Source organism: Gavia stellata, chromosome 6 (genome assembly GCF_030936135.1).
Source record: "Gavia stellata isolate bGavSte3 chromosome 6, bGavSte3.hap2, whole genome shotgun sequence".
NCBI lineage: Eukaryota > Metazoa > Chordata > Aves > Gaviiformes > Gaviidae > Gavia > Gavia stellata.
In genome coordinates, this window is record NC_082599.1 from 49,041,774 (window position 1) to 49,063,366 (window position 21,593).

Genomic DNA, 21,593 nt, shown 5'->3' on the forward strand with positions numbered 1-21,593 from the left:
GGCGCCGGGGGCGGGCCCTGCGCCTGCGCACTGACCCGCTCCCGCGGGCCCGAGGCGGGAAGGCGCCCGGGTCGCCATGACTGCCGTTCCGCCCGCTGAGTGGGGGCTCTTCCTTCTCACAGGCGAGGTGGTGGGTACAGCCGCTAAACTCCCCACAGAAGGCTTTCACGGGGAGTAGCTCTCTAGGCGTGGTGCCCGCTGAGCAACCCGCGTCCCGAAAAACGCCCCCTCCAAGAGGCTGACCCTCATGGTACACCAAAGGGGCAGCGCCCGCTCTCTGCCCGCCCTGGGCCAAGGTAAAAGCTCCAGAAGGAGGCTGCGAAAATACCCGAGTGCTCGGGGAGGGCTCGCGTAAGAGCAAGGAAAATGAGGAAGTGCAGAGTTTTTTACCTCAGGGAGAGGTCCGAGCGAGGTGCAGTGCACGGGGCAGGCTGGCACAGGAGCAGGGAAGAAACAAAGTGCTCTCGTTAGCAGAGCGCTGTTGGTCCTGTGCCAGATATCCCTGGGAAAATAGCATGGGAAATGTAATTAAAAACTCATGCCATATATTAAAACAATAATTAAGGGGTGGTTTTTCTGACAGCTGTAATTGAAAGTTTCATAACAATGAGTGTTTAATGTCGTAAGTTTCGCACTTTCTTTGCACAGCTCTTGTGCATAGCTGTCAAATTCTCTTAAAAGTTGCTATCTGGCTTCATGCTGATGCTTACTTGGGTAAGAATGACCCACGGCTTACAAGGATAACGCACCATGCTGCCAGAGTTTCTCCAGGTGTTGCCAGCTCTCCTCTCCAAGACTCCTTGCTCAATCAAATGTATAGAGCATTTCTGGCTGCGCCTACTTGAGCGGGTGGCACGATGCGATGGCAGCAAACCTGAAGGGCGAGAGATGTTCTGGAGGTTTTACTCGAGGCTAGCGCTGGTCTGGTCCCGTTAGCGGGCTGCACGTCTGTTAACAGTCAGAGCAGAGCGGATGCATTTCTGGGATGCATCCCATGGCCTACCTGCATCCAAAAGGAGTCAAGTTTCTGCACACCGGGATTGTTGCGTGGGGATTGCGTACCGCTTCTTAGCGGGGAGAGCCAGCAGTGGAGCCTGACTGAGCTGGGAACCAAGGCTTGGGTGGCTCGCCCTCCCCGCTGACCCTGAGGAGGTGAGCGGGGCCAGGGGAGTGCCAGGCAAAGGCAGCGACCATGCAGAAAAGGGGCCTGGTTCCGTATGCTCTCTGCCAGTGCTGCCGTCCAGCACAGATGGATGCCTGACCATACAGCGTGATTCTTGTGTCCTCACATTCCACAGGGTGAGCCAAAGTAAGGTAAGGAGAAATTAGAAACTCCCGTGTAAAAGTGAGTTCCTGATCTGAAATAAAGCGTTACTGCAGGTGCACGCTATGATTCCAACTGAGAGCACAGGGACATGATATTCTGGCTCCCAGTCCTGCCTGTCTCGTGGCTTAGCCCACAGCAGCTAACAGTTCCAATTACAAGGAAAGAGTGATTTTTTTATTTTATTTTCCCCCTGCCATCCCAGCCCGGAGTCCACTTAATGCAAGTCAAGTTCTTGCATAGTCCAGAGGCTCAGCTAGCAAATCTTGTTTACGTGCAAACAACAGTTTTCCAAAGGCTGGAGAAGCCCAGGTCTGGCTGGTTTTTCCTCCGGGATGGTAGAAGACATCCTTTTGCTCTGAGGAGTACTTCCTAGTGCATTCAAATTGCACCTCCAACGCAAGGCAACGGTGAAGGTAATCAGACAAAAAGGATGCCAGTTCTTTCGTTTTAACAAGGGCAAAGCAACGTCTTTTCCTCTAACCGCATTACGGTAAATGGATGACATACGTCGGCTGAAACAAAGCCAGCCTGAGGGAACCACCTGAAGGTAGAAATTGGCACCCCACGGTTAACGCCTGGCGAGGCTGTAAACGCTGGAAGCAGTGCCTCGCAACGGAGGGCGTCAAGCGAACTTAACAGCCGCTCTGTCCGCGAACACCCAGGCGCCTGGATGCGACTCCACCTGCAGCGGTACGCTCTGTCCTCGCGGATGCCGTAGGAGTTCGGATACCTGCAAACCAAAACCACCCCAACTCGACTGGGGCTCAGAGGTGCGCAGTGAACCCATCGGTTCCCCATGTAAAAAAAAAAAAAGGGATATTTTTCCCTCACAAAACCCGCGTTTCCCGCCCGCACGCCCGAGACTTAAATGCGCACTAGGCACAGGCGCGCCCCGGCCAGACGGGGCCCTGCGGCACCCCGGCGGCTGGGCCGAGCCCCGCCGGGCGCGGCACCGGTGCCCGCCCGTGGGCCGGGGAGCCCCCCGCGCCGCGCCCGGCGGCGGGGCGGGGACGGGCCGGGGTGCGCGCTGCCTCCCGCCCCCGCCGCTCACTTCCTGGTTCCTCCCGGCGGCTGCCCCACCTCCTCGCCGAACCAGCGTAAGGGGCGGCGGCGGCGGCGGGGTGGGGGAGGGAGGCGTGCCGCTGCCGCGCGCGGGCTCCCCGGTGCGGCGGGGCGGATGGGGCGCGGCGCCGCGCCGCGCGGGGCAGCCTTGGCCGGCCGGGCGCGGCGCTGCGTGGCGGCGTGCGCTCGCGCGCGCGGCGTGGGGGCGGCGGGGCGCGCGCCGGACCCGCGGCGGCCTGTGGGGTAGGTGGTGCGACTGACAGCGGGGGGAGCGGCCCGCCGCGCCGCGCCCGCGCGGGCAGGTGTGCGCTGGCGGAGCGGGGCGGGAGCGGGTCGCCGTCGCCCGCCTGAGGGGAGCGGCGCGGCCATCCCGCCGCCGGGGCTGAGGCGGGGGCCGCCACCGCCGCCGGCGCCGCGCGACCAACCGCCCCCCGGCCCTGCCGGTGCGCCCGGCGCCCGCTCCCCGCGTAGCCCCTTTGCAGTGCGGGCGCGGGGGGGGGGCGGCGCGGCCGGCCAAGGGCCGCCCGGTGCCCCGCTTCCCTCCGCCGGGGCCCCGGGCAGGGCGGCGGATCGCGTCCCGCAGCGGCGTCTGCTGGAGCCGTTGGCGTCGGTCGGAAACGGGGAGGTGGGCTCCCGCTCGCCCCTCGCCTCCTTCCCATCCGCCGGCTTCCAGCGCTGGGCTTTAGATACTGCCAGGCTAAATGTCTTAAATAATACTGGGCTAAATGCGCGATTTAGGTCTGCGCCGGGGGCCGTTCCGAGCAGCGTAACGACCCCTCGGCAGGAAATTTAAAATCGGAGCCTCCAGCAATTTCGTCGGGGTCCTGTGGTCTGTTACCGAATTGCAGTGACGGAACGCGGTCCTGTAATCTGTTAATGAGTGGCTGTGATGAAACGTGTCCGTCAGCGAGCGGCCGGACAGCGGAGTGGACCCTCTCGCTTCAGAGGTGGCCGTGGTCACCCCGCGTTCGGCTGCGGCTGTCCCGTGGGACCGCAGGGCGGCTGCGACTTCAGCATCGGGAGTAACTGTGGTGAGACCATGGCGCTGTGCTGTGCCGGGTTTAGCTGAAATGGATGGTGAGTTACATGTCAATAGAAGGTAATCTGGACTGTTTTCAAACAGCAGCTTCTCAGTATTACTGGAGTACTTCTGAAAAGTAATTTTTACCAAAAAGCGAGCCCTCATGATGGCTTGTTAGAAAACAATCTTCAAGAAAACATAGGCAGGGGGGAGCAGGCAGCGGTCTGGCCTCTGATGCTCTCTCCTGCTGCCTGCATGCCAGTGAGGGATGCTGGGTGGACACCACAGCTCATTTAGATTTCTGTCCTTTTATCCTGATTCAGAAAAGATAAACTATATTTTTCGGCATGTAGGATGGAGATTGTGCGCCAGACTCCTGACACAGCAAAGGTACGCAATGTCAGATATGCAGGAAAGGAGCCCAAATTCGGATGGTTCTTCTGATACGGTGGAATCACAGAGAAGGGGCTGGCGGGGTGCAGTGCGTGACTGCCTCCAATGCCTGGTGGTGTAGATAGCAAGGCTTTAGCGGGTACTGTGTTTTTCTTCGCTTAGTGGAAGCCACAAATAAGTCTTTTGTATAGTGTCATAGGCGTTTCAGTGATAAGAGTCATTATAAGGGACGCCACACGTTAATTCATATGTCTTTGAAAATGCAGCCCCATGTGCAATAAAGATCCGGTCCTTCGCACACTACGACTCTTGTCAGTGTAGCTCTTACTATTGCGTCAGTGAGACAGCACTATTTGTCATACCAGTTGGAGCTGCTTGTGGTAGTAAGTTGTGTCTGACTGAATGCTCACTGAGATTTAGAAGGTGCGACCAGAAGCTCTGTGTGGTTATAGGTTAACAAAAGGGCAAATTGTAAGGTCTGCCTAAAAGCTAAAATATTTGTTGCAACGCTTAACACCTCCTGAGTATTCTTACATATGTTTCTACTTCCTTTTTAGTTTTCATGTTGAGTATTGTACTTACAGGGTGTGTATTTCTATTTGAAATTGCTTGTTTGGTAGTAGACAAAAATGTCAAAATGTAATTTAATGCAGCGATTGGGAGCAGGTTGCAAGAAGATGAATGCTTAATTGCTCAGCAGATGCTGGTCTACTGTGCCTAAGTAGTTATGTGTCTTTTCTGGGTGGTCTCTTTGTGTCAGCAAAGGGGAACAACTGACGGTCTGACAGTATGCATGTAGCCTGGGCAATGTTAACTCAGCGTTGGTGAATCTGTTTTTCTTATCTAATATGAATTTACTTTTCTTGATGGGTGGGTTGCTGTGCATCTCCGACAGAATAGGAGCTAGCAGTTTCACGTAGTCAATGTAGTTTAAACCCATGTGTTGCTTTATTTCAGGGAAGCTTCTTCGTGCAGACATTTCCCATACATCTATAATGGGATATCTCTCCTGTAGAGGAGACTACAGGGTAGGTAATGGGCACCCACACTGGTGTCAGTCTGAAAATGGCTTGGCTGTAGCTCAGCCAGTCTCTGCAGATGTTAATTGACTGAGCTTATGGTTTTCTCTGGTCCCTCTGCGGTATAGACATGACTTTTTTCTTAGGGAGATCTTGTGGAATACATTTTTTCTGCCTTCCTGAGAGAAGTCAGCAGGTAATGTAAAATATGACAAGATAGAAAAGCTTGTTGTCAGTTTTTATTTTCCCTGTCCTGTGCTTAGCTGGTTGAGGCAAACGAGATGTGAACGATAGTACCTGGAACATTGTTATTTGACTTGTGTATGTAACTAATCTGTAACTTAAGGTTCCGTTAGAGAAAATGAGAAGTTAAAGCTTTCCTAATTAGAGTTGTGTATTTCCTGGGTTGTGCAGACAATAAGAAAAAAAGATAGCCTGTAACTTGAGTGGAACTGCAGTGCAGCAAGTCTGCCAGTAACACTTTACACATCGTCCTTTTGAGAGGAAGTCCAAAAGAGTGAGCCAGCTTGCCTCCACAGGCTGTGGGTGCCAAAGGCCTCCTCATACAGCAGTAGTTCCCAGCTAGTGAGCTACAAGCTGCAACTAGGTACTAGCTTTTGCTCCGCAGGAGCACTGGCAGGTTAAGTCCTTTCACCTGCTTCTGGCTGTGCCCCCAGGGTGGGGAGTGCTTGAGAGTGCTTCTGGAGACTGGAGAGAGATATATCTAGGTTTATAGCCCCGTATCTCTTCACCCCACCAGGTAACAAGGTGACCATACAGAACTGGTGCTGTTACAGGAGAAGGAGTAGGAGTGCAAGGAGAAGAAAAAAAAAAAAAAGCAGAGGATGGGGGTGGGAAAGTAAGGAAATGAGAAGGAAGGCTATGGCAGCAGGGTTCAGCTAGAAAAATGTTGGGAATTGCTGTTCCAGGAGCTGTAATAGCAAGTAAAACAAGGACACAGAAAATTCCATGTTAATACCCTTGGACAAGAGAGGAATGCTGAATGGGAGGAAGTGTAAGGCCCTGTTGATGTTTTTGCTGCTAGTCCAGTGGTGGAGGGTGTGTTTGTGAAGTTCAGCTGTGAGTTTTGCAGTAATGCAGAACTGACAGGGTTGACCAATCTTAAACGTGGTGCAGCATGCAGAGGTTAAAACAAATGGACTCAAGTTGAAACAGTAAGAGTGAATAAAGGTAGTGTGAAGTATTATGCTATTTTAAAAAAAAAAAAAGAGACAATGAAACATTTACAGTCCTAGTGAGAAGGCAGTAGTACCATACCATAGATACAGAGATCAGAGGGCTATAGCAGGCGATAAAGGGAGGTAGTAATTTGATATATGTCTTTGTTCTTTGCAATGAGTACTTGAATCACTGATGTCCAATATAGCATAGAATAGACAAGTAATATACTACGTATTGCAGTTAGTCACGTTGTCTCCAACTCTCAGTATTTCAAAGAATAACAAAATTAATGTTTACACACAGAAACTCTATTTTCTAAGGAGACAGGGATCACTTGTGCTTGCTCATGCAACAGTGAGCAAAACAAGAAATACTTAGTTTGCCAGCTCCGAAGTCCTTTACTACATTTCAAAAGCTTTAACATACAGCAACTTTGAACCTGCAGGTTTTTGCAGTTCTCTGAAGTAGCAGCATAGGGTTCTTCTAGGCTAGCTCTTAACATCACAGAGGTGGATCATGACAATCATCATTTTCACTTCAGGCCTTCTGAGGGTAGAGGTGATAATTTTTTTGGTCCCTGTTTTATTAATGCGCTATTTTAATTTGTGTCCTGTCTCTTCTATATTTGGCTTAGATACCTGCTTAGGTGTAGTATTTAGATTGAAAATCTAAATGACTCACAGCCTTCATACCTGTATCTTCCCTACCCCTATATGGTAGGGAAGAACTGTAGACTACAAGTGGGGGAATAAAATACAGAGAGACAGAGTGACTTGTTCATGCTTGTGAAGGGAGGGCTGTAGCAGAAACAGGTGAGAACCAAATCCTGGTTTAGACCACCTGAGTGAAAAGCTCTGTCTGATAGTTAAGGTGCTCTTTCTGTCTTGAAAGATAATATTCAGAATATTTTTTTAGACTAGGATGGTTCTGCCAGCTTCTTGTTATGATAAAACTTTAAAGCTGCAACTCTTTTCTCTTTTTTGTCACTCATCCATGGTGGTCCAGTGATTATGTACCTTGGACAGTAATTACATTGCCTTTGTCTCCTCTCCTTTGCCTCCTCTCCTTTGCTCAAGCTAGCAGCTGACAAGCCTTGTAGGTGAGGGTGCAATCACTTGCCAGATAGCTCAAACTCTTAGGACAGTCTTTATTGCATTATAATTTATTTATACAATACATATCCATTAGTTAAACAGAAATTATATAGACATTAACCAGGAAGCTGTTACCATCTGTCCTGAGAGATTGCGTACCACAAACATTAGGATAGGAAAAACCCATGTTTTTAATTGAGAAAACATGGCCTTATTTTCCTTACAGTTCTACTAATGGAATTCCTCTGGCACTGTTGAAGTTGCTTCTTGTTTGTGCTGATGTAAATGAGAGAACTGTGGGGTTTGTGCCTTATGTGGCTGCCTCTTTTTTGAGCCTGTCAGTCTCAGCCCGATCCAGGCCCTCAGGATGGAGTTTCTAGATCTGACAGATGTCTTTGAGGTAATTTCCACCTCCCCCTGCTTTCCTAAGGGAGAAATTCCCTCTACGTATTCATACACTTGTTCAGATGTATTCCTTAGAAATGCACGACTTCAGGTAAATCTTCCCCTCTAATAAGATGCTTCCAATAAAAATAATAAAAGTGTGATTTTAGTGTGATACATTTTTACTAAGGTCTTGCTCATACACGGCCTCTTCAAAATAATGAATCAATTAAAAATAAAAAATAATAAATTATGATTCTGTGAAAATAGATAATGATGTAAACAGTTTTGTAAACTGTGACTATAAAGCAACATTGTAATATAGCCACTTACTCCCTTCATGTATAGAAAAATATTATAACTGGGTTACCGTCTGGTTTTGTGTGCCCTCTTTCCCCCTTTCCAAGGCAGGTAGTCCAAGCCTGTGTATTTAGCCTCAGGAAACATGTTTGGTTTCAGCTTTGTAATTTTTTAAGATTATTTTTAATGGATTTAATACAATTCACATTCTGATTTCTTTATGCTATTTTTCTTCAGTATGGGAACCAACACTGTTGAAATTGCATGACTTCAGTAGCCGAAGGCTTCAGGGGGTTCTGAAACGTTTGTGAGCCTCTTGCTAAAAGCAAACGCATACCTGGTAATGTAGTACTAAGGCCGAAACTGTACTCCTTAATGTGGCCTGAATTTCCAGAAGAAAAATGAAAAATTATCTGCCCTAGGCGTAATCCCGTCACCCTGCTCCTGGGGTGGCTGGAGTAGGGCTAGCAGTACTGACTTTGCCCTGTGACATTTTGATCTGAGTCATCGGGTGTCCCGTCAGTGCAGTGTTAAGCCCGTGCCTCATCCTGCCCTATTGCTTTTGCCAATTTCACTCAAGAGGAGTAGTTTTTGACCTGTTTGAGGTTGAGTTTGTTTTGTTTGGACTTTTTTGTTCATTTAGTTTTTTTAACCATGTGTGGAGTCCTGAAAATACTCCAATGGAAGTACAGCTCTCTATAACAAATTTAAGTCTGCTAATAATAGGCTTGCCTTTTTTAGCTGCCTTTCACAGACCTGTTAGAAATGTCCCATTGACCCTCCAAGGTTTTGTAAACCAGGGGTTGGAAATTGCTATGCTGGTGGATATCGGGATGAATCTGCAGGAGACTGCCAAAAATTCTCAGCATAGCTGGGCTGTTTTGTTCAACTCCTGCTGATCAGATAAAGTTTTTTAGGCCTTGCAGAAGCCATTAGGAAAAAATATACGAATACTGATTATTTCCTTATTATCCCTGCTAGAACTTGCTTTGACAAGTTTTGACAGGCTTGTTGTTAGATTTGGGCTGTATGAAAGTGTGGCGGGAGAAGCATAGGTAAATATCCTCTTAGTTAGAAAACACACTTTCTCTCATTTCTGTTGCAAAGGAAGATTAAATATGCAGTGTTTTAATCAGTGCAGTTTTACGTACAGAAAAAATGAAATAAACTTCAAAATGAACTCTTGCAGTTTCTATCTGTCTATCTATCTATCTGGGGTTTGTTGGTTTTATTTAAAGGGACATGGACATTCTGTCCTGTGGATCTAGATTGCCTAGTTTAGCTGTCATGAATATAACATGACTGGTTATGTATGTTTGCTTCCTTTTGATGATGATAAAAAGTTAACTTTAGTGTTGTTTGTCAGCTCTCAAAATACTGTCAATGAACTCTGGTTCTGTGTGTGTCATAAAAGCTGTTCCGAAGCATGTCTTTAAAGTATATAAAAACCCAAACTGAAAACCTCAAAAAATGCACATGATCTGCCCTGGTCTCTTTTTTTTTTCTTTTTTCCCCCCCCAGAATTGTTTTCATGTAATTGGCAGAACTTGAAATTCACTTGGTTCATATGACAAAATGTAACCTCTTCCCAAAGTTTGTTAACAGACTTCTAACAGAGGAAGTGGTTGCAATGTACATAGTAATACTGTAGTTTTGCAAGTCATACCCATGTGCTTGGCTTCATTAGCATGAGTAATTACATGAAGATCAGCTGGGTGATGATAATGATGGCATTAAGCTTGGTGTAAGTTTTGTAACATCAGAACCTCAGGTAGCTTTCAGGTACACATTGGATGAAGGCCCACATCATTCATTAGTTCATTCTTAACACATTCTTTGGGGGTCACAAGCCATTAAAAAGTAGATTTTTCACATGGCTTATGGCAGGTCAAAAGACAGTTACTTCATTTATACAGGGTGTAATAGCATATTTTAAGTGTTCATTGTAGCAGGAAGTGGATTTTAATTTGTTTTATTTACATTTCTAATGTGTATATTACATAGTTTTTTGATTATTCCTGTAATGCCAAATGCCTTCCAGATAAAAGGTCTTTGCTCTGACATGCCGTTAAGCTAAATTGATGTGTGTGTTGTCTTTGTGTCTCACCCTTACCTGGTGGCCTCTCTTGTAGCCTGACACCATGATTAAGTCCTTAAGCCCTTTGCCTTCATTGTTTATGTATTGTTTGCGCCAGAGTAGGAGGGACTGACATATTCCATCTGTGTGTTATAAATTAAGTTCAAATGCAGCATGATTCAAGGGCAGACCAGTTAGGGCAAGTTACTGCTTCCTCCCCTGTACAATCTTTTTGGGGGATATTGTTTATCTGAAAATACCAGGTTGGACAACATAAACAGAAACAGATGTTTGTGTATGTAAGAACAAGGAATTAAAAAAGAAACAAACCAGGTCTTGTAGAAGAGAAGCTGAGACTCTAAGCTCCTGTAACTTGACTCTAAGTTAATATACACTAAAACACATATGTATTTCTCAAATAATGAATGGTGTTTACGTTCTGATTACTGATTTTTCATTTTGTTGCCTGATGATGCCTCTAAAGCAAGCATTGAATAACAAATTTGTCCTCCAGCCAGAAGTCAGAATTGGAGGCCTGACCTGTATCCTCTTAACTGCTTCCTTACTGCACTGCAGAAACGAGTCCCCAGACTTTCAGACTGAGGTGCCTCAAGGCTCCTTCCACTTTCTCCTTAGACAGTTCCAGCAATAGCTTTTTTTTTTTTCTTCAGTTTAGCTCAGTAATATTCTGAGAGAGCTGTAGAACTCTTCTTGGAGTGAAACCGCTTCCTGCATTTGCAAGAGAGATGAATTTTTATTTGACTGCTGAAGTGTGCTGGTCAGGACTAAACCCACAGTTTTAATCACTATGTATTTGTCTAGCTTTCAGTCAGTCTCTACTAATACTGACCTTAAGGTGACTTGTCAAACTAATTCCTCTGTTAAACACGAGTTTGCTTTTCCTGTGACCATTTCATTCCTTTGCTTTGGGAAACAAAACCTCGGGGGGGGGGGGGGGGCGGGGGGGGGAAGGCTCACAGTCTAGGCAAAAATCCTGAAAGTCTGTGTTCAGGACTATCCCAGCTTGTTACTGCACCTGATGTGTCAAGTCTAAGACTTCATTTGAAAATCTAACACCTAAATTACTGTTTTGTTCTTATTTTTTAATGCGATATGATGTTACTGTCAACTAAACATTGTTGTCAGGCATGAGTCTTTAATTATGTCAGCTTTATTTTGAGCTGGCAAACCAGCATAACAATTTTAATAAGATTATTAAAAAATGCAGTGAAGGTTAACCTGTTTCCTGGGGGGAGGGGAGGGATTGAGTCTTTAAAATACCTGTTAAGTTTGCGTGAATGTATGAATACATAAGCTTCCTTACGGAAATTGTGAAAAACTGGGGAAGCGGTATGGATTTACTAGTAGGTATAGATTTATTTGAATTTAGAACACCAGATTGTTTGGGTAATCACTGTTTCTGAAAATTACATAGCTTGTCTCCCTAAGTATCAGGAGTCATGAGGCTAGATTATAGCTGTGGTTAAAATACAAAGTAATTATAGTGTGGTATGTGAATTTTGTGAATGAGGATGAGAGGGTTTTTTGTTTTTTTTTTTTTTTCTTGCCAAAGTAAATTAGATCCACAGGTGTACATTTTTATCTTGATTTTCTGTTCTGTGTGTTGTATGTATAAATTTAAGACTGATATGCTTTAACATTAATCCATGCGACCTTCTTCAGACTCATAGAACATCTTAAACTCTCTCACCTGGCAGCATACTAAATGCTCAAAGGAGAAATACAAGAAAATACCTAATTCTTCTAGTTTATTTATACAAGTTATGTTAGAAAAGAAATATTGTAAATGGTCTGGTTCATCCACTTCTGTGCACCTAGAAACTTTGCACTCCTGTCTTTTGCCTCTCACTGTGGCAGTAGCAGTTCCAGTCATCCCTCTGCCATGTCACTTGCACTAACATGCACAAGTTCATCACTTCTGTGCTTCGATGTAATTAATCATTCTGCTCATTAATAACCTTAATCTTTGGCTGTGAAAGACTAATTGTCCTTTATGAGTTTGGTCCTCTTGAAATAACAACTGGAAAGCAAACGACCATCTCCTTTCCTGTCTAGGTAGGGGCAATAGTGTCTCCATTTAGGTCGGTGTTATGCAAACTAGAGCTTGTACTTGATAAGCCATGAAAGTTTTAAGAGGAGTTTAATGTCCTAGGTATTTTAATGATCCTCTTGCTATCTTTTCTATAAAATTTATCCGTTTTGTCTAGGCAACAGTGTCACTTTTTTAATTGTTAAAACTCAAAAATAGCTTCAGTATGAACTTTTTTGGCAGAAAACATAATTAATGGTGAACATTGTCTCCCTTTCTCTGAATTAAAATGGGAAAATGCACTCTATTTTTTGCAAAGCAGTGAGAATAATCCTTACGTGTTGAAATAGGAGGAGGTTGAACCCTTGTGTTTAGGTACATGCAATTCAGTGTATTTGGTAGTAAAATTGTATCCATTTTTGTAGAAGGTGTGTCTTTTTGTAGAGGTGGTAGTGTTTTTGAGTGTTTACAGCATTGTGCAAAGACTGTTAAGTATCTTTGGAAGAAGTTGCTGGGTTTATAAAGAGCTGCTTTCAAAGCGTAGCATTCCAGGTGTGCTCTAACATTGAGTGGTACACGTTCACAGTGCGGATTGATTGATCCCCTGCCAAAGTCTTATGAGCGCCTTTTTTGTTTTCTCACATGCCTGCGTTTGGTGAGAGTTACACTGAGACTACAGTAAGCACTGTGCATACTTGGAGTAGCACAGTTACTGGTTCCAAGATGGACCTTACCTTCTGGATAGGCAAGGTACCTGCAGAGACGGAGAAAACAGGGCAGTGGCAGCAAATGTCATGTTAGTGCCCTTATTGCAGTGGAGTGGACTTGGCCAGGAATGCTAAAGGGGAGGTAAAATGAATGCCATCAAGGGATGGAGCAAAGGTGATGGGAGAAGCATGGCAAAGTAGAAGACTTAAGAGGGACGTAAAGCCGAAGGAGGAGTTGAGAGTGGAGACAGCTATTGTTTGGGAAGAGCATCCTCCAGGCAAGACTAGAAATTCCTGTCAAGATCTTTGCCTGGTCTGCTTCATCAGCAGTTCCTGCCACTGTAACTTTGCAGTGGTTTGTTTTTGCAGTTTTACCCCAAAGCTGTGAGTCAATGCATAAGCAGAAGGGAAACCTCTTCTACTTGCTAAGCTTCCCAATATCTGTAGGAGAGACCCTTCCCTTCCCCAGGTCTGATGGAGCAAAAATGGACCCTGCCAGCTGTGCCAGGTCTTTACTTTTTTCCTTGCATGACAGTGTCCAGTTCTTGCTTCAGTTCCTGCTGTGGCAGCTCCTGTTGGCACCTACCTGATCACTGTTCTCGTCTTCGTTAAAACACTTGTTGCCCTTCCTCTGGGGGGAGTGGAGGTGGCACACTGGTGGATTTAATGTGTAATTAAGCAAGTCTTAAAAGCACTTGGAGAGTCTTCTGAGTAAAAAGTGTTCTGATAAGCACATGAGTCTGGTTTCCAAATCCATTATTGTTTGATTTATTTACCTTTTTTACTTTTTCAACTCATTTTCTGCAATTTGGAATTTCCCACGTGACCCCATGCCATTATGCGAACGGACATCTACACGTATTGCAAAGCAGTCAACACTGTTTCTGACTCTCTTTCAGATGCAAGTATGGACATAATAGCCTATGATGATTACTCCAGTCCACCGCTTCAGAGATATTGAAAGGAAACCTGAATACCTCCAGCCAGAAAAGTGTGTTCCACCTCCTAGCCGCGCTTCCCTGGGAACAATGTGGTTTATTCGAGATGGCTGTGGTATTGCATGTGCTGTCGTTACCTGGATGCTGGTGTTCTATGCCGACTTTGTAGTCCTTCTTGTCATGCTAGTTCCATCAAGAGATTATGTTTATAGTGTCATCAATGGCACACTGTTCAACACCTTGGCTTTCCTCGCTTTGGCTTCACATTTTCGTGCTATGCTGACAGATCCAGTAAGTATATCTCTCTGTATGTCTTGGAAAGAAACAGGCAGTGTTTTTCTTGTCTGCTAGATGTTGGGTAACTCAGTTGCCGAGTGAGTGGCAGATTTAAATAACTTTTGTGTGTCAGCTGGCTGAGTGAGGCTGCTGATGTGGTATGCTAATTTCTCATCCCCCTCAAGTCAGATGCAAAGTCAAGGACCCAGCTTTAGATTCCCATTGTGTGAGCAGCTTCTCTTTTTGCACTGGGAAGGAGAGTGTTTCTCTCTGACGCTGTTTTCTCCCCAGTGGCAGATCTCATGTTTGTGGCTTGTTGTGTCTTGACAAACAGGAAAGCTGGAAAAGCTGGTTTTGGTTGTCTGCCTTGGCAAGTATTGCTTCAGCAGAATGGAGTAGAACGTGTGTTATTTTGAAAAGCCATGTTACCAGCTCTCATACTAGTGATTTAGTTGAGTTAATTGAACCATGCTGGAATAAATACTATGGGAACATGCTAAGAGCTGACAGTTCTTAGGCATGCAGGAAGCATCAGAGTTGTAAGACCACCTTGTACATCTCCGTAGGACATTGCTTTATGAGAGATCTGGTCTGCTGCTTTCTTGTCTTTCAGCTAGTGAGAAGATACAGTTTAGTACCATGATGCTTATTCTGAGTGGCCTGTGATGGTTTATTTTGCTTAATAACCTCTGGACAGTTTCAGTTCAAAACCCTATCTCCACTAGGCAGCGGAAGGAAAAACAAGCTTAGACTCCTCTTGGCCCCTTCCTCCTGAGTGTTCTTGTTCGTGTTGGGAAAGGTGGTATGTCTCTGATACTCTTAAGTATTCCTTCCAAATGTCATTTCCTACTTGAAATCCTGTTAGGTGCCATTAAAATTTCAGTGTAATCTTTGTTTCTTAGTTTCCAGCTCTCCCAGAAGCCACAGCACTGCAGAAATGGCTTGATTTGGGGTAATTTCACAGTTTATGGTGAAGACTGATGTATTGCACGCTACTGCTGCTGGGCAGAACTGTAAGCAGTAGTTGAGGTTCTGAAACTTCTGGTCATTGGACTCAGGAATATAAGGTTGCAGTAATTTGTTATGTATTTTATATCCTAGGGGTTCTTGTTGTTGTAATTATTGTATGTTGTGTGGCTTTAATGCCTAGGGACCTTCAGGTCGCTGGAATTATTTTGCAGAGTTAGCAGGAACCCTTCTGAAACAAAAGCTGTATTCTGAAGCAGGCTGGGCGAGCAGTGTTGGAGAAGCAGATACAATCTCTATACAGAGTAATTGGGAAAAGAGATGTTAATTCCTAGTGTGTGGTGGGATTTTTGTGTGTGGATGGCAAGAGCCAGTGGGATTTCGTTTTCTTTTTTTATGAGGAAATCAGCTAAACAAAAGGCAGGAGGGAAGACAAAGTGAGGGGATGCAGCAACATCTGGCAAACAGTGTGAGTCGGGGATGAAGGAAGCTGCTGGGACATGGAGAACCAGGGGCATGTCTAGGATTAGAATGAAACAGAAAGCACTGCTGAGGCAAACAAAGTAGAATTCTTATTATAAATAAATGAACACTTGAATTCTTCACAATTGATAGCATGTGTCATGCTTTTTAGGAAGTGCTTCCGGTGGGTGCTTGCTAAAAAACATTCCTAAGATTTTGAGCTTTGCTGCATACTAAAGAGCGAGAACATGAGTTGTAGCATTTTGTGGAAATTGGTCTTGGTAATTTTTAAATTGTTCAGGCCTAGTGGGAGGTTTCTGTGGAAAACCCCTAAGACTGCTCAAGAAAGCCTTATTTAACGTTCAGTTCTCTCATTGATGTGTATTGTTTTGTTTATTGCTGTTGGGAGGTTGTAGAGATGTGTTAAAAAGAGACTGTTCCATCAGAAATCTGTTAAAATATTACATCCCTGTTTTTATTTCAGTATAAAAGCCAAAGCCTTACATCCACAGAGGTACATTTGTGCCCGTGTACCAGAATCGATTTCATACAGCACATTTCAGGACCTTTTTTTTTTTTTTTTTTTAGCCCTAGAAAGGCTGGAAACTCTTGAACTGAGGATCCTGCAGCAACAATGTTACCTGTTTAAAGACACTTATTTTAAAGTGGAAATTGTACAGCTAAGAATGTTTTGCCTAGTCTTACTGAGGTGGGAGGATTCCTGGTGTTCACTGTTTGAATGTTAAACCCTAATTTAAGTAACAAATACACAATGGAAGCATAGCTATAAATACCTGAGGTGTTTACCAGCAGCTCTTAATGTACACAGTGATACTTCAAAAGTAGCTGCTTCTACTGGAGTAAAACATCTGTTGTTTCCAGGTTGTGATATGAAACACTGGCATGATAGATTTGTTGACAGATGTGAAGAGAGGGATCAGGATTCTTAAATATTTAAGGTTACTATAGGATTACAAAAGACTAATTGCTTAAGTGAGGATTTACTGATGTTTAAAAAAACAAAATCCACCAAAATGATGTTCCGTATATTATGACCTCATTTTAACTTTTTTTTTCTGAATCTTCTTGCTCTTCCTGAAACTCTGTTGATCTTAGGGAAGTTTTTATTTCTTTCTTTTCCCTTCCCTCCCCTCCCATAGTTTTAAGTCATCCTATTGTTCTTAGCACTTGTAATGTCCACAGGTTAATCTTGTGGATTGTGTTTTTTCTGCAGGGTGCTGTACCCAAAGGTAATGCCACAAAGGAGTTCATCGAGAGTTTACAGCTAAAGCCAGGACAGGTGGTTTACAAGTGCCCAAAATGTTGTAGCATCAAACCTGACAGAGCACATCACTGCAGGTAAAGTTTTTTTCTGAGGATTGCTCTTTTATCAAGGCCTCAAGAATTATCTGGTGTGACTTGATACAAATTGTTGTTGGAATCTGAGACTTGAGTGGTTAAGCTGAGAGATTGGCATCCAAATTCTATTGCCAATAGTGCAAGACACATTCAAGCTTCTCTGAAAATATTGTAGGCCTTTTCTGACAAATTTGCATCTATAGCAGGCTGGGGCCACTTCTTGCAAAGAGAAAAACACTTCAAATGAATGCTGCCTTAACACCAGACCTGTAATTGACATTCCATATAAATTTTCATGTAATCGTGACTTAAAAAGAGACATTATATACCAGAATGCATATAAATCCAAGAAATGTAATGTCTCTCAAAAGGTCAGCATCCTTTCTATTTTTGTTTTTACTCACAAACCCATTTGTCTAACTGTAGATTCTGTTTAGAAGTGATATTTAAGTTAAAGTGCAGGTAACTGTATATTTTTTTTTTAAGAGTCCCGATTTCCTCATTTTCTTTGAGTATTGTGACTTTGTTTTGGGCTTTGTGATAGATCAGTGTGCCTACTGATCTGTCATATCCTTTCTGGTGGGATAAACTTCCCTGAGGAAAGTAACTAGTAGTGAGTTTTTTAGTACTAAAGGCCATGAGCAAAAAAATAACTACTTCCTAAAATTGTCTTCTGCTTTTAAAACAAGTGAACCTGCTTTCTAGTAAGTGGTTAATGAGTTTGCACTGGTGTCCCTTCCTTACCTACTCAAAACCCCATACATACTGAGAGAACTCATATCATAGTTATTGCTGATTCACGCAGGGCTCTTGTGGGGAGGGGAATACGTGGTACCGAGCTGAACAAACTTGTTCTGCTGTTTGCTTTTTTCATATTTATTTTCAGACCTTTAGTTTGCAAACATTTTTCTTTTTTTTGTTGTTGGGGGTTTTTTTTATTTTAATCAAAATCAGGAGTTGGTTATTCAGCAGGAGCAATGTGATCGTGCCTATCACTTATTAATGCTACTGTAAAATCCCCTCTGACACTTCTTCAATTATGAATGAAACTTCGTATCTAAAATGCTGTCTTGGTGATGACTCACAGCGTAGGTAAATGAAAAATACTCTCTGGTGAAACACAAAGCTTCATCTCAGTGGTCCTTATTTCTATGCTTTAAGATAACTTATAGACATTAAGATTTGAGAAACTGATCCACTGAGCACTGATGCTGTTGAGAATCTTCAGTCAAACATTTTTTTGTGGGGTAGGGGGATTTATTGGACTTACATACATTGGGGTTGTGCATATGCATCAGCAGGAGGTACTGCTAGATATATACCTGAGGGACCGGAGTGCTTTTTGATTGATATGCTATTTTGTGAGTCCCCCATGCCCAGCAACCTACTCCTTCCAGCATTTGGAAGCTGGGTGGTTGAGCGGGGGGGAGCGTGCCTGAGTATGGGCGATCTCTGCTGCCTATAGTTTTCAGTCTTAGTTTCTGAGTTTCCTATTCCACCAGCTAGTTTTACGTTCTGCGTCTCACAGAATCACAGAATCACTAAGGTTGGAAAAGACCTGTAAGATCATCAAGTCCAACCTGAGAAAAAAAAAAAAAACAAAACAAACACCAAAAAACACACCACAACACACCAAAAACCAACCCACCCAACACCACACAGCACCATGCCCATCAAGCTACATCCCACAATGCCACATCCACACGCTCCTTGAATACCTCCAGGGAGGGTGACTCTACCACCTCCCTGGGCAGCCTATTCCAATGTTTCACTACTCTCTCAGTAAAGAACTTTTTCCTAATATCCAGCCTGAACCTCCCTTGGCGCAACTTGAGGCCATTTCCTCTAGTCCTGTCACTAGTCACTTGGGAGAAGAGACCAACACCCACCTCTCTGCAACCTCCTTTCAGGTAGTTGTAGAGAGCGATGAGGTCTCCCCTCAGCCTCCTCTTCTCCAGGCTAAACAACCCCAGCTCCCTCAGCTGCTCCTCATAAGACTTGTGTTCCAGACCCCTCACCAGCTTCATCACCCTTCTCTGGACACGCTCCAGCACCTCAATGTCCTTCTTGTAGTGAGGGACCCAAAACTGAACACAGTATTCGAGGTGCGACCTCACCAGAGCCAAGTACAGAGGCACGATCACCTCCCTACTCCTGCTGGCCACACTGTTTCTGATACAGGCCAGGATGCCATTGGCCTTCTTGGCCACCTGGGCACACTGCTGGCTCATATTCAGCCGGCTGTCAATCAACACCCCCAGGTCCTTTTCTGCGGGGGAGCTTTCCAGCCACTCGTCCCCAAGCCTGTAGCGTTGCCTGGGGTTGTTGTGGCCAAAGTGTAGAACCCGGCACTTGGCCTTATTGAACTTCATCCGGTTGGCCTCAGCCCATCGATCCAGCCTGTCCAGATCCCTCTGCAGAGCCTTCCTACCCTCAAGCAGATCAACACTCCCTCCCAACTTGGTGTCGTCTGCAAACTTGCTGAGGGTGCACTCTATCCCCTCATCCAGATCATCAGTAAAGACATGAAACAAGACCGGTCCCAAAACTGAGCCCTGGGGGACTCCGCTTGTGACCGGACGCCAGCTGGATTTCACCCCATTCACCACAACTCTCTGGGCTCGGCCATCCAGCCAATTTTTTACCCAGTGAAGAGTATACCTGTCTAAACCATGGGCCGCCAGCTTCTCCAGGAGAATACTGTGGGGAACAGTGTCAAAGGCTTTGCTGAAGTCCAGGCAGACAACATCCACAGCCTTCCCCTCACCCACTAGGCGGGTCACCTGGTCATAGAAGGAGATCAGGTTGGTCAAGCAGGACCTGCCTTTCATGAACCCGTGCTGGCTGGGCCTGATCCCTTGGTTATCCTGCACGTGTCCCGTGAGCGCCCTCAAGATGAGCCTCTCCACAATCTTCCCCGGCACCGAGGTCAGGCTGACAGGCCTGTAGTTCCCCGGATCCTCCTTCCGACCCTGCTTGTAGATGGGTGTCACGTTGGCAAGCCTCCAGTCGTCCGGGACCTACCCCGTTGACCAGGACTGTTGATAAATGATGGAGAGCGGCTTGGCAAGCGCCTCCACCAGCTCCCTCAGCACCCTTGGGTGGATGCCATCAGGCCCCATAGACTTATGAGTGTCCAGGTGGCATAGCAGGTCGTTAACTGCTTCTTCCGGGATCATGGGGAGCCTATTTTGCTCTCCATCCTTGTCATCCAGCTCAGGGAGATGGATACCCTGAGGATACCTGGTGTGGCTGTTAAAGACTGAGGCAAAGAAGGCATTAAGTACCTCAGCCTTTTCCTCATCCTTGGTGACAATGTTCCCCGCCGCATCCAGTAGAGGATGGACATCCTCCTCGGCTCTCTTTTTGTTGTTAATGTATTTATAGAAGCTTTTTTTGTTGTCCCTCATGACCGTGGCCAGGTTGAGCTCTAGCTGGGCTTTTGCCTTCCTACTTCCCTCTCTGCATGACCTAACGAGGTCCTTGTATTCTTCTTCACTTGTCTGCCCCTTCTTCCAGAGGTGGTAAGTTCTCTTTTTTGCCCCGAGCCTCAGCATAAGCTCCTTGTTCAGCCAGGCCGGTCGTCTTCCCCGCTGGCTTTTCTTACGGCACACGGGCACTGCCTGTTCCTGCGCCTTCAAGATTTCCTTCTTGAAGAAGGTCCAGCCTTCCTGGGCCCCTTTGTCCTTCAGGACCGTCTCCCAAGGGACCCTCTCAACCAGTGTCCTGAACAGGCCAAAGTCTGCCCTTTGGAAGTCCATGGTAGCAGTTTTGCTGACCCCCCTCCTTATTTGGCTAAAAATTGAAAACTCTATCATTTCATGGTCGCTAAGCCCAAGACGGCCTCCGACCTTCACTTCTCCCACCAGACCCTCACTGTTTGTAAACAGCAGGTCCAGCAGGGCACGAATTGAACTGCTTTTGGTATGTATGTGTGGAATAAAATTTCTCCTCTCAGCCTTTGCTACCTCCTTCACAGAGGTTGTCTGTGACTTGGCTGCTTCAGGTTGTCCCTCTGGGGGACTAGGACCTAGGAGCAATTGAAGAGGTTGAGAGCCCAAGGGAAGTGTGTGCGTGACTGCATAAAGTAAATTAGACCACAGGGAGGCATCCTCCTGCTTTACACCACCTGCCCCCCCGCCTTTTTTTTTTTTTTTTTAAAAACAGTAATTGATACTTGTCATATGAAGTATGACGTTATCTGGCAGATAAATTATTTTTACTGTGCCAGCTGATTTTAGTCCCCACATAGCTCAAAAATAATTTCAAGCTGCTTATTCTAGCAAAATGAGGCTTTTCCTGTTGTCTGCTGCTCCTGGGGCTGGCAGGTAATAGGGTATCCGTGGCCCCATGCTGAGAGCCTGGGGTCTGCCTGACCAACCTTTCATTTAGGATCAGGGCCATAGCAACTCATTTGTTTTCAGGCATGGCATGTATCCTTGGGGATTACCCCCTCGCACCGTGCAGAGTGAGTGCAAGGCTGTTCTGACGGAGAGGTTTTCTATTATTTAGTCATATGTGCTCATAAGAACATGCTTATGTTTTTGTTTGAGTTTCCCTTAAGCATTTGGGTGTTGAATTTTATTGTTTATATTAAGGTCAAAATATTTTTTTGTTATAAGAAGAAAAATAAAATTAGCAGAGCCCTCAATCCTTTCTGTTTCAGTGCTGCCAGAATTGTTCTGGAATGGCTGTTTCCTTTCTGGGTCTGTTGTTTGTTTTGGGGTTTTGTGTTTTTTTCATATTTGATTTCTGTGCTTGTTTGTGCAATGTGGTATCAGGAGACTGCCTTTCGTCTCCTATCATATGAGAAAGCGGCCGAGAAAAAGACTTCCTTTATTATGTGAGTGGAAGCAGTTACTGGCTAAGCAAGAGAATGATGTTCAGACAAAGTAATAATCTTTTAATTATTTGACTTCTAGCTGCAACGTGCATGCTGGCAAGAATTTGAATTTTGATTTTTTTAGTCTGTTTTT

General features: G+C 45.2%; 1 protein-coding gene across 3 annotated transcripts in view; it reads left to right on the plus strand.

The window, feature by feature from the left end:
• The first annotated feature begins 249 nt into the window (after nt 1-249).
• ZDHHC3 (zinc finger DHHC-type palmitoyltransferase 3) overlaps nt 250-21,593 on the plus strand; it is a 34,599-nt gene continuing 13,255 nt past the window's right edge. For all 3 annotated transcript variants that reach the window (XM_059818584.1, XM_059818587.1, XM_059818585.1), the window contains exons 1-3: nt 250-296; nt 13,516-13,845; nt 16,493-16,617. In XM_059818584.1, coding sequence (XP_059674567.1) covers nt 13,540-13,845; nt 16,493-16,617 — 431 coding nt within the window. In that variant the 5' untranslated portion in view covers nt 250-296; nt 13,516-13,539. The remainder of the gene's footprint in view (nt 297-13,515; nt 13,846-16,492; nt 16,618-21,593) is intronic.